The following is a 13588-nucleotide window of genomic DNA, read 5'->3' as shown; positions in this document are numbered from 1 at the left end:
TGCAACCACAGCACATAGAGAAAGTCTCAAGGAACATGCAGTTGTAGAAGTCATTATACTTACATTGTCAGGAGTGATTACTGAACCATATCCCAGAGCTTTGAGGTGAAGAAACCTCAGATGTATGGCTGGTACCCACTACAATTACCAATGGGAGAGCTGCTTTTCGTCTCTGACATGTCTTCTACATGAACTACAAAGCAGCCAGAGGTACATGGTACAAGAGCTCATACATAGGCTGCCATCCAGCCAGGATGCTTAGGAAGGCCCAGATGACATCCATTTAGCTTTCCCTTAGGATAGTTTGCAAGAGCACATACATCTACATTTCTCTCTCTCTCTCACTCTCTCTCTCTCTCCCTCTCTCTCCCTTTCTCCCTCTCTCTCTCTCTCTCTCTCTCTCTCTCACTCTCTCTCTCCGGTGAAGCATAACTCACCTTTGTCAGTCCACATAAAGGTTGCTGTGCTTTGCCATATTACATGCAATTTACTAAGCACTTCATCAGTTAAACAGTAGAAAGCTTAGGGATCATGACATAATACAATACATGATAATTAGATGTTTATAATACTTATTTATTTGTATTTACTTAGTTATTTGTACAGCTAGGCTATGACTGATTTAATAGTCTTGCAGACACAGGGCGTGAAAAAGCTAAAGTAAGGCCTTAAAGGGTAAACAAATGTAAATCAGCTCCTCTGGCTTTCTTTTACTGTCCTCCAGGGTGGAAATGTTCTGACATCTGCAAGGCTTTCTCTGCCATCAATGGCTAGTAGGACATCATTCCCTGAGGCCACCAATGTGACAAACTACCTGTGAGTATAGCATGCTTTTGCTCTGCATGCTGCACTTCATGCAGGGCAAGCAACACACTGTAAATGCAGTGCACACTCTTGTATGTTGTTGCTTAATTTTTGAGGCGTATTCATTCACATAACATGTATAGTTATTTCTTTAGCTCACACTTTTATAGAAGCTGACTTAGAAATGAGGAATAACATTAAAGCTAAAGTGCAGTAGGATACCTTAGGGTAATAATAAATACTAATAAATACTACTATTAACTAGATGTACCGCATAGCGGTACAAAATATGACCGCCGCTCAGTCCTGTACATCCGTTCCGCGAAAATAAATCACACTTCAATTTGTCTCCATATTTTACTCCATCCCCCACTCTTGAAACTTTTGTGTATTCTTGTTTGGCATGCCTGAGTGTGTGTGTGCGGTTGCACAGAAAGTACCCTACTGGTGCTGAAAAGGTGAATAGATTGTAGAATAGCCAAAGAAGATGTAGAATTGTTATAAAACCTTTAAAATCTCTAAACAATCACAAGTAGGGCAGTTCATCACAGTTCATCCATTGCAACTGGATTGATGAAAGGTCACTTACACCTGTAGGCTACATTGTATTTGGGAAAAGCAAAAGGTATCAGCATAATGTTATTTATTTATTTATTTTTATGTATTTATAAACAAAACATCTCTGTCAGTTCCATGCCGTTTTCAACAGCTATCAAAAACAAAGGTCATTTTGGATGGATGGATTTTTGTGAATGTTTCTTCTTCTACATAAGATTTTAGTCATCTTTAGTTCATGTAATACTTTATTGTCAATGCACAAATTAAGTAACAGTAGTCTGAAACGTTATTGTTAATGCACAAATTAAGTAACAGTAGCCTAGTCTGAAACGAAGTGCTGTTTTACATCTAACCAGTGGTGCAAATAACTGACATGTCCAAATGGGCCTTGATGAAATGCGTCGCTAGACTGTTCATACACATTTTAACGGGCCAACGTTGAAGAGCTTTTGTCCGTTATTGTTAGTGCAAATATAGGCTGATTCATGTTCCCTTGCATTGTTTAACTGAGGTCCATGGCTAGTCTGGCTTTCATCAGACCAAGCTCAATCTTTTAAGAAATCAAAAAATAAATAGCGGGCAGATCAGGCTGGGTTCACCCAGCCTAGTCCATAGGCACCCGATATTGTTTAATTTTCGATTGAGATATACACGCCTGGCTATTCTAAATGCAAAAATGCATCAGGGAGTTATGACAAAACGGTAACTAACAAACTAGATCCTAATAGAAAGTTGTTAGCTTCCCTAAGCTACAGGTAGGATTATAAGGTAGGCCTATTGACAACATAAATTGTCAATAGGCTATGCTGGCGACACAGTATCAAGCGGACTTAAACTGTCATATCGTGGCGAAAAGTTGTAATAACATTCACGCAGCTCCATGAGTCAATGAAAGCGCAAATGAAGTAGCCACTTCTAAATGGGACCTACTACACAGTAGCTTAAGGTGTTTTGCTAAAACAGCCATAATGAAATGAAGGTGTCATTGTTTGGATACTTCACACACCGCGTGCTTTTAATTTCACAGACTACAACTACCAAGCTGTAATCAAAGCACATCGATTCCCCTCTCACACCCTGCACGCACTTAAAACAAAAATAAACAGGCGTCTCAGTCTCACGCATGTATAGGCAAAACTGCATCAGACCGGGTGTAACGTTGGTAAATCTTCCATTGCACAGAATGATTTTGTAGCACGTGCAATAAATGACAGTCGAAAGATACAAACAGTGCTGCTATACATTTGCTTGGTATAACCGCATTTATAGTTTTCTACAAATGCAATAAATCAAATGCCTCCATCACTCAACCAACGCTTAACGGTAACATTACCTAGGTCCTTATTGATATTACAAGATTAACGCATTACCTGCAGTAAAAACCAAGCATGTCCGATAAACATCCTCAGATTTATTTCGCTTCAAGAAGAAATGGGAATTACACTTCATGTGAACATCGTCCTATCCTTATTAGATGTTAAACTGCGGTAAATTACAGTCCTTGTATGAAGCGTCCATTGTTTTTTCCAACCCCTTTTAACTTCCAACAAAATTACGTCTCACTGCAACGATGCGCCATCTAGTGGACAAACGACTACTTCTCGCCAATACTGAAAATGCAGCCATGATGATGATGATGAATATTTATTTTGGCTTTCTTTTAATCCTACTGATTTTCATTTTTTACCGGGGGGGGAATCACAAATGAGTGATTATGAGCCAGGTTTATGTGGGCCCTTGAGACCAACATACCATAAAAGATTCACAGAGAACTGTGTCTGCCCTACCCTCCTTTCGGGGTCCAGTCCAGCGGGGGGCTGCAGATGAAAACGAAAAATGACGGTTCCATGCTATCCATATGGGGTACATGCTCACCAAGTTTTGTGTACCCCGGTCTTTCAGTGTCCCGGAATCCTTGTTGGTGTACGTCACTAAATGTACACATAAATTATTTTATTGTAAGGCCCCCATGAACGAAAGTACACAAAACTTGGCATGCATTCAGAGGGTGTCATAATGATCCTACACTTTTAATTTTGTGCAGTTTTGACCTTGTCAGCCAGAGATATTGAGATGAAAACACCTAATTTTATGCTTTTAATTTTTAACTAGGTGGCGCTATACATGAAATAAGTGGTAATGGGATGGGTTGACATGCCCCTTAAGACCAACATACAAAAAAAAAGGTGGACCTCCTAGGCCCTACGGTTCTCGAGATATTCACAGAAAACTGTCTCCGGCCACCTACAGGCCAGTGGGTGTATAGTAACATAAATTAATTTATTGTGTGGCCCCCATGAACGGAATTCCACAAAACTTGGCGTGCATACAGAGGGTGTCATAATGATCCTACACTTCCAATTTTGTGCAGTTTTGACTATGTTAGGTCACAGATACCTTCAATTACACCACCTCATTTTTACTTTTTTGTGTTTAACTAGGTGGCGCTATACATGAAATGAGTGGTTATGGAATGCGTTGACATGGCCCCTTGAGATCAACATACAAAAAAAAATAATGGTCCTCCTAAACCTTACGGTTCTCGAGATATTCACAGAAAACTGTGTCTGCCCTACCCTCCTTTAGGGGTGCAGTCCAGCGTGGGGCTACAGATCAAAACGAAAAACGATGGTTCCATGCTATCCATATGGGGTTACATGCCCACCAAGTTTTGTCTACCCCGGTCTTTCAGTGTCCCGGGAATCATTGACGGAAATTTGGACATGGAAATGCGAAAAAAAAAAAAAAAAAAAAAAAAAAATCTGACTAAACCTATATGACCCGCTTAAAAGCTTGCTTGGCGGTCATAATAATAAATGATGGTAACACTTAGTTTAGTGAACAGATGTTAACCATTGATACATAACCAATATGTGTATGTATTAGTGTTCAACAAGGTCTGTATTAAGCATCATTTAGCATTTATTAGGTCCTTATTAAACAATTTCTTATTCTTAATCAATAATATTTATTCTTGATAAATCCTTAATAAACAACTAGTTGGTCTTAATGTAAGGTTACTGGTATATAGTATGACTTAAAATAGAGAGTTCATAGACTCCTAATATACTGTCTGAATATGTGATTTATAACGACAGAATAGTAACGTATTATGACAATGTATGAGAAGGCTATAAAGGTTCTATTTTCACCCATACTATCAATAACCTTCGATCAAGACCAGCTAGTTACTTATTAAGGATTTACCCAGAATAAATCCCCTACATAATAAATGTGTGATGACACTTAACACAGACCTTATTGAGCACTAATTCACATATTACTTATGTATTAATGGTTAATTAAGGGTTCCATAAAATAATGTGTTACCTAAATAATAATAAACTCTACCTTTAGTGTAGGATACCTATAAATGCAAGATAACCAGAGGAGGAAGTGCAGAAGTTTAAGTAGACACCAGAGGATGTATTCATGGCAGATCATATGAAGTGTTTCTTTATTTCCTGTTTTTGTCAGGCGTGAGAATGGCAGTGGCGTGTGCCTGGACCTCCAGGTGATCGACACGGTGCCCGGCGCCAAAGTGGAGGAGGAGACGGAAACACATCACGTTCTGGCCGGCAACCTTTACAAGCCTCGGAGACGGGTAGGCCTATGACTCAGTGACTACATTTCCATGCACACCGTGTTCTAAGTCCATATATATATATATAGTATATATACTCTTTTTATACACTCTTTTGATTCCGTGAGGGAAATTTGGTCTATGCATTTATCCCAATCCGTGAATTAGTGAAATACACTCAGCACATACTGAACACACAGTGAGGTGAAACACACACTAATCCCGGCGCAGTGAGCTGCCTGCTACAACAGCGGCACTCGGGGAGCAGTGAGGGGTTAGGTGCCTTGCTCAAGGGCACTTCAGCCGTTCCCACTGGTCAGGGCTCGAACCGGCAACCCTCCGGTTACAAGTCCGGAGTGCTAACCAGTGGGCCACGGCTGCCCAAAATATGGTCCATAAGGTCCATTATGGCAATATTCAGAATGAGATGTTTCCATGTGCAGCATCGCCATATTGTGAATAAACCAGCGACGTGCAGTAGAAGTAGTATCATGGTCTCTGTCCCTGAATTTCATTCATGACAGTGAAATAAGTATTTTGGCGTTAAGTGTTAGAGCCACTATTGTTTAACAGTGTAACCTTATTATAATAGGCCGTTTTGAGGGGTTTCCATCGAGTCTTTAGCTGTGCACTTCGGTGTTATTCGGGGTTTTTAGAATCAGAATATGAGCTTAATCTGGTTATGGCTGCTGGAATAAGGTGTTGACTCGCACGCAATCGGAAAGACATGACTCTCACACAATTTAAATTTTGTCTAAATAAAGCCTGAATTTGCATGGAAATGTAGTGACTGATACATGCATGATGCATATTCTGCTCTCCCTCCACCTTCCCAGTACCACCAGTCCCATTACAGCCGGCACTTCATGACGGTGGGTGACCAGGAGCGGCAGGACCGCGAGGTCTTCCAGAGGAACATGCGCAGCCGTCTGGAGTCCTTCAAGTCCACACGCTACAAACGCCACAAGAAAGGCTACAGCCAGAAGAAGGTTATTATACATATATATTTATGCATAGATAGAGAGACATATAGGCCATACACACACATACACACAAACACACACACACTCTCTCTCTCTCTCTCTCTCTCTCTCTCTCTCTCACACACACACACACACACATTCATATACATACACGAATGCACAAATATATGTACAGTTAGGAACAAAATGATTCATACCCCTGGCAAATATTTCAGATCATTGTCTTGCTTAAAGGGCCAATGCTATGAGCCCAAGGTTCCCTCAGTGCCTGAGGGATTCCTTCAGAAACTTGATGTAGTTTTTTTTCCTCATGATGCCAATCAGTTTAATATAATGCTAGGCCCTATTGTCTGAAAAACACCCAAAACTAATACATTACTATAGCTATTCTCCAATGTGGGTATGGTGTTTTGGTGGTTGACATTTTCAGCCCATCCCAAGAAAGACCACTTGGATCATCATGGATGCTGATTATGGATCACTTTTCTACAAATATGCATAACTCACCTTAACCTTTATAATGGCACACTGGACAAAGAATTTAGCTTTTGCTGGATTTTTTTGACCCAGGAACATTCCACCCAGGGAGATTGGCATAAAAAAGAAGCATTAAAACTAAACTAACTAAACACTAAAACAAGGGGCTACATTACACACAATTTTAAAAACCTGGTTCATTTTTTCAAAATATAATCACAATTATCCAAACACCACACTCAATTTACATAATTCCTAGATTGTTTGCAAAATGACACACTTCAGTCAAAACATACACACTTCAGTCAAAACATATACACATATTTGTGAAAATGCTGTTAGTTTTCATTTAACCAACACAGTCCTCAATGATCAATGATGATTTTAGGAAATAGCATGTGCTAGATTTTTGGCTATTGTTATGTACAATTTTTTGACATTGTTATGTAAGGGATAATTTAGACAACAAAAAAAAAAAAATAGTGACAAACCCACAACATTCTTCATGATTAGTTTGAGATATAGGGAGAATGCACACAAATAGGCCTATAAACTTACCAAGCACTGCACAACACTGATGCTGCACACTGAATATTTCAAGTACATGTATTTATTTCAATACTTACAGTATTTCTTATCATAATCAGTTACAATAATCAACCAACAATGAAATCATATAAAATCTGTAAACAAATAAAAATTACTGCATGAAGTACATACACTTTGACTCTGAAGAAAAACTAAGCAACAAGAATACTGTAACTATTCATCATCTCTCTGTCTGCCTCTTCCTCTATCTCCTTCTTCTCCTCTTCCTCTACCTGGGCCTCCTCCTCTACTTCCTTCTCCTCTTCCTCTACCTCCTTCATCTCCTCTTTGAGCTCCCCCTCTCATTCTCACTCTTCTTCTTTTTCTAGCTCCTTTCATTTTTGTTGAAGACAGGTGAACTCACCTGCTGCCTTTTATAGCACAACTGAATGCTGGGTTTTCAAATTAGCACATGTGTGCTTCCACAACTGGTGGATGTGATTATCCAATTCGTTCATTGGTGTGGTCATTGGCAATCCGGGGCTTTGTAATGCCAAGGAAGTAACCTCACAATCCTTATCTGTGTCTAAAGTGTGAAAATGTGTGTAGAGTTTTACAAATCACTGTGTGTAATGTTTTGCAAAAAGGATGAAGCAGACATGTGTGTGTAATGTTGTTCAAATCTGTGGAGGTGTTTTTCTCCTTGGAGTAGAATTTTGCAAACTGTGTGGAAATTTTTATTTTAGTGTGTAAACAATCGTAAAAAACTGTACGATTCTGGAGGGAAAGATCAGGCAGTCTGCCTAGAGACCTGTCCCAATTGGCGGCATTGGACCATTAAAACACACAATGATCCTAAACATACAGCCAAACAAGGCAAGAAATGGTTAACAGAGAACAATATCAACATGTTAGAGTGGACCAGTCCAGACCTCAATCCGTCAAAAAAGTGAGCACAAGGCCAAAGAGATGGCACAGAATCGTTTCTGCCTCAAAATCCGGATTGCTACTAAAAAGGTGCGGTCTACAATCATTGTGGAGACATGTATTCACACATTTTCTGTGATTTTCATTATATTCTTCTATGAACCAATCAATCCCTTTCTGGCCTATGGAAGAGAAAGAGAGGGGAGGGGGGGGGGTGTGCACCACTGTGCAGATTCTCTCCTGATGTGAGTTAAGGTCACATTCACAAGGGCAGAGTAAAGACATCATCCTTCGAGCCGTCAAAGGTTGAGGTTTGTCATGACTGATGGGCCGCTTCACAGGATGTTCTCACCGGCTCCCTCTGGCAGAGATTGCTGATAAACACACTCTCCCCTCGCCCACAAACGCACATGTCTCTGCCTGCCTTGTGACTCAAGTGAAGTATCATGTTGTGCACTGTTTTTTTCCCCTTCTCTCTCTCATCACTTCACTTGAGGTATTCCATTATATAACAAAAGCAGCATTATAATTTGCATACTGTAGCACACAGACACTAACAGAATCAACACCAGGAGTGAGGGTAGGATGAGGGTAGAAAACATTTGTGCATGTTTGTTTGTGCATCCTAATGTTCCCTGTTGCAACATCTGGTCGTAAACCTCCTCGTACTGTCTCCCCTCACAGCGCAGAGGCTCAGATGTGAAAGAAAAAGACCAAGAGACTAATGACAAACCCAGACGTAATGTCAGCTGGCAAGACAAAGGTATGCTGTTTAATTGCCTGAGGGTGCTGTCGGGAAGTTCATTAACTGTGTTCCTCTCCAATAAAAACCTTTCTTACCTATGCTTACGTGGGTGTGTGCTCTTCAAGACACTCAGTGTTGTAAAATGTCTTTAGCCATGGTATGGCGGAGTTGAATTATGACCCATAGGTAAACGTGTGTTTATTTCGTTTTGTATATGTATGTTCATTGCATCTTAAGTGAATGCAATGAAAGAACATAGACCTCTGAAGTTCGCCAAAAGCTGCCATCTTTACCCATATAAGGAGATCCGGGTGTTAATTGAAGTCAACTACCTATGGCAAGTTGCATTGCAAGTTAGCTCTGGGGTAGCAAAAATCTAAGTTTGCCGTCTTAACGTACCGCTCAAGATCACAGGAGCCACTAGAAGGCAGAGGACAAAAGTGCGTTGAGCAAAACGTCTGCATTTAGGACATCTTCGTCCCCACGAGAGTTTAACACGTGCGATAATTCAAAAACCCCATGTTATTTTCCCATAGGAAAAATCACAAGATACCGGATCTCAAAGATGGCAGCTTTTTTGTAGGCGAACTTCAGAGGTCTATTCCCATTTCATTTCAAACCATTGTCGATTTCATGTCCTGCTCCTGTACCCCATTCTTTGATATGATGAACATGTACTTCATTTTCTCTAATGTAACCTTCACTCAGACCCAGTGGCTGTGCCCATTGAGCCAGAAGAGAGTAGAGGTGATCCGTCTGAACCTGAGAAGGAGGAGGACGTGGGGATCACTTTTGTTGCTCGCAAGGCTCCCGACACACCAAAGGAGAGACCCAAATCAGGTGAGCACGTCAACAACAACTCAGCAACAGTAAATGAAGATAAGTAATAAAGTGAAGCCATAGCGCCTTAGCTGAGTTTGGAAGTCCGGTGGGTCCTTATCAGAAGTAGCCTACACTCAGTGTTAGCAGAACAGAAAAAACACTGGAGCCCACAGACATATATTTCCTTTATTGAGGGTGCAATGGCTGGAATTTCAATGTTGATACATCTTCTTGAGAGTAAATGAAGTAAATGCAATTAAAAATGTAATAGTGTATTACATATACACACCTGTAAGGGCGCTATATTTATGACTGAATGTTGTTCTAGTCCCTGCTGCACTGGAGGTGTGCCAGAGCCCCTCCGCTGCCCCCCCGTCTCCTACCTGTGCCGAGAGGAACCTGCCCTGGAAGGGTGGGATGGGCACCCTACCTGTATGTGTGTCCATGGAGGCCACAAAGATCATCCCCATAGACCTCCAGCAGGCCTGGAACCAGAGCATCTCCTCGCTGGAGAGCCTGGCCTCCCCACCAGTCCCCGCAGAGCCGCAGCACCCACGCATCAGCGCCCTCTCCAGGCTGGGAGGTCCCATACGCCCATTGTCCGGGGTGGTCCCCTCGACAGGGGTCGGTGTCGGGGAAAGTGCCGCTCCTCCTGCCCCTAATCCGGCCACGGGTGAGTTCCGGTTCCCGGGTGGAGGAGAGGAGGAGGAGGAGGGCACCCTCTCCCAGCAGCAGCAGGAGATGCAGCCGCTCGTGTCGTCCATGCGGCCGCCCCCTCCTCCACCGCCTGCCCCTCCACAAGGCTCAGCTCGCAGGAGGAACCCCTGTGTCTATCTGAGGAATCTGGTGACAACACCACCAGGCCATGAGCCTTACAGTAGAGGGCCGACACAGCTGTAAGGGCCTCTGTCAATACCCTACATATTCTCTTACCAGCTGTCACGCCACTCATTTGATGTATTCTGTTGCTCATGAGGGGGCGTTCTTAACAGCCTTATTGGGCGACACAACAAATCTTAACTTTATTTTGTATGTTAATGATATGCTTCAGATATAAATTTAGACAGTGTTTTTAAACACAGGGCATTGCTGAATGTGAAAGAGCTTATGTTTATAGATGCTTTAAATATTTGTTAGTCTGACAATGCTCAAATACACTGAATGATATCTAGTGTGGAGAGAGCAATCCGTCCATCATGGAAACACTGGCAAAATGTCCTTTCTGCCCTGTTTTATGTACTTGTAAAGTCCATGTCAGCATGTAAGACCACTGGAAAAATGTCTAGACCCTATTACAAATGCCTTATAGGGTGTGCAGATTAAACAATAGCTTAATTTACACTTTCATATACCCCACAGAGAAATAGGACAAAAGAAATTCTGGCAGAAACTCCAATAACTAAATAGCAATACTTAACTGCTTAACTTTATTCTGGATATTGGCATGCCCATCCAAAACAAAACAAAAGCAAAAGGCTGCAGAGATTCAGGCCAGCCAACCCTCACTGTGAAGTCCAAATTCTTGGGATGAAAGCACAGGCGACTCGCTTTTCTTTGCCGGAGATTGAGAGGGACTGGGGTCTCCATGTGACTTGTGCTGCAGGGCAGCCCCAGCAGGCCTGAGTCTTTCAGCTCTTGCGAGGCACAATGCCAGCCAGAGCAATGAAGCATTACGACCCACTCACTTCCTATCTGTGCCGATAAATTGTAAGGATATGAATTGAAAGGAGACAGTACTACCAAAGCTGCACAACCACTCAAATTCAGGCCAGAAAACTGACAGTGTATTTACTACAGTAGTTATGTTGAGGGGCTGTCTGTTTTCCTCATTACTTACAGTTATTACACACACTGGGATAATCAATTAATTCCCCTCTCTCACTAACCAGAAAGTTGCACTTTAAACCAATTCAGTTTGTGCTTCGTGCCTCACTTTTATTTCTAATGTGTTAAACAAACATCCTTATTTTGAAGTATAAGACGTACCTATTTATTTTACTTTGCTGTTTTTCCCCTCTCATGACTTGCTGGGGAAGATTTTTTTGCACAGCTGAAACAAAAAAAGGTAAAATTACAAAAAAATGTTTGAATGACCAAAGTGTGGGGGAAAACAAATTGAATGTTTTTCATGTGCCATTTCTCACTGTCTTATTAAAATGTCTTTTTCTGTGTGTGTTTAGAAGGTAACATATGACGTCATGACTTTTGGTTAGTGTGATTTAACTTTTGGGGATGGAAATAATGTATTGTGCCTATTGTGCCTACGATCAGTGTGTATTTCAAAATCAAGTAATTGAATAGACATATTTTCAGTGCTGCTGTGTGTGCTGTTAGGTGCCCAAAGCAACGTAGGCTACCCATACCCTTAAAGTACATACTTGGCACTAATGTGAGACATCAGTTATGTGTTCTGCAAGTTTATCTTTACAGATGTTCTGTTAAATGAAAGGAATTAAGTTTTTCTAACATTCTTCAAGTTCTTCATACAACTTCAGTTTTGTTGTTTGAATCACTTTTCCATCAGATTTAAGGAATCAGAACAAATTAAAAAAAAAAAAAAATGGTTTCAGCTAGGTCTACTCATTCAAGATTTTCCAAATATCACAGAAATGTGGAACCTTTTTCACCACAGGCTCCAGTTCATGCCTTTGTATTGTGAGTAAATATCCCCATGTAAGAGCCTTCAGGCATGTAGCCATATTCAACATTGTTTAAGTATGCCAACAAAGCTGCTTAATCTCCGCCAAGCATGCAAAATATATGCATTTTTAGAGAATGTGTGGTGCTCGTGCCTTTTTTTAAAGGGATGAAAAGGTTAATAGAGAAGAGGAGGCCTTGTAATATTTGCTGTGCACTGAATAGGCCTACACAGCAGTTCAGCATTGTGCTATATGAGCTTGTCGCAACGAGAATGGTGGATTTGTCAAGTGAAACCAGAGAATGTTTTTATTAATTTAGCTGTTTAGAATTGGCCATATCCCCAATGTCAGTGCTTTGAGTTAGATTTTTAATTGTTTTACAGAAATGAAACGAAGGATTCATTGTAGCCTACCAAATGGAAATACTGGTTGATGTCCAGAAAGAAAATGAATAAAATGTGTCTAAATTAATACTGTCTTGTCTTTATTAGACCTAAACCATTCATCTTGTCATGCTATCATCAAATAATAAAATGAAACCATAAGAAAAACAAAACAATGATAGACAATGTCCTACTAAAATAACTGCCATGGCAGTTGGAGTGTTTGTCAAAATATTTCAAAGCAGCGTTGAGGCCCAAAGGAGAATTTGATGAATAATTTAATGGTCTTCTCCCTCTGTCACTTAGTTTATTCTCAAATCCCAGTGCTGAGGTAGGGCTCCCCTGGTGAAATTCTTAAAAGAGATTTGTGTATTTATGTGCTAATGTGCCATTTATCCTGAAAACCCGTCAGTACCCAGGGGTGATGAGATCATTAGAGGGAAAAACAAATGTTCATTGGACTGTTATTGTGCTTAAAAGTAGGCCTAGCCCTTGTCTTGGGTGTTTTAAATTATCATCATAGTGATTTTGGTCATTGTCTTAATTCATAGGCTATTATAAACAAATAAATACAACAACATTTTGTGCCACTCTTCTGTCTAATTTTCAATCAACACATTGTGTGCATTTGTTTTTCTATAAATAGCCTCATTTGGCAAGAAAACCCAAAGGTGACACTGACAACTAGTGGCGCATAATATCCATTACATTACAATGAATACATGTAATGTAACGTTTGTAAGCCTAACGTTACATTGTTTTTTTTAAAGAGACATCGCGTTCGGGAACATTCAGAGTTCTCCAAATAGTTTTTGGTCGAATTGTAAAAGTTTAGCACTACAACAACCAGGCTTTTTTGTGCCTACCAAGACTGCAGTGAATCTCTGGAAGGTGCTCAAGAGCCTTGGCAGGTAAGTTACAGTAAGGTTAGCAGATAAAGTTAACGTAGTGCTAGCTTGTTATGAAAAGACACCGGATAAATATTTCTAGATCTAAACGGCTTCCCCTTTTGCCTTTGTAACACTTCTGGGCATTCCTATTTTTCCTCGAGGTGAGTACAGCTCTCTTAACCATCCTTAATGTAAAAATTTAATTAATTAAATTTGACTACCCAATTAGCCAACATTAGTGTTAATAGG

At 40.6% G+C, this 13588-nt stretch overlaps 1 protein-coding gene across 1 annotated transcript in view; it reads left to right on the top strand.

The window, feature by feature from the left end:
* The window catches only part of slc9a5 (solute carrier family 9 member A5), a 35048-nt gene extending 22511 nt beyond the window's left edge, over positions 1-12537 (top strand). Inside the window, exons 11-16 of the mRNA XM_048263543.1 lie at positions 725-816; positions 4840-4966; positions 5782-5934; positions 8545-8623; positions 9314-9445; positions 9756-12537. Of these exons, the coding sequence (XP_048119500.1) occupies positions 725-816; positions 4840-4966; positions 5782-5934; positions 8545-8623; positions 9314-9445; positions 9756-10327 (1155 nt within the window). The 3' untranslated portion in view covers positions 10328-12537. The remainder of the gene's footprint in view (positions 1-724; positions 817-4839; positions 4967-5781; positions 5935-8544; positions 8624-9313; positions 9446-9755) is intronic.
* Positions 12538-13588: the final 1051 nt, after the last annotated feature.

This window comes from Alosa alosa, chromosome 14 (genome assembly GCF_017589495.1).
Source record: "Alosa alosa isolate M-15738 ecotype Scorff River chromosome 14, AALO_Geno_1.1, whole genome shotgun sequence".
Classification (NCBI taxonomy): Eukaryota; Metazoa; Chordata; class Actinopteri; order Clupeiformes; family Clupeidae; genus Alosa; species Alosa alosa.
Note: the sequence above shows the minus strand (reverse complement) of the source record. Positions and strands in the feature narration are given on the sequence as shown.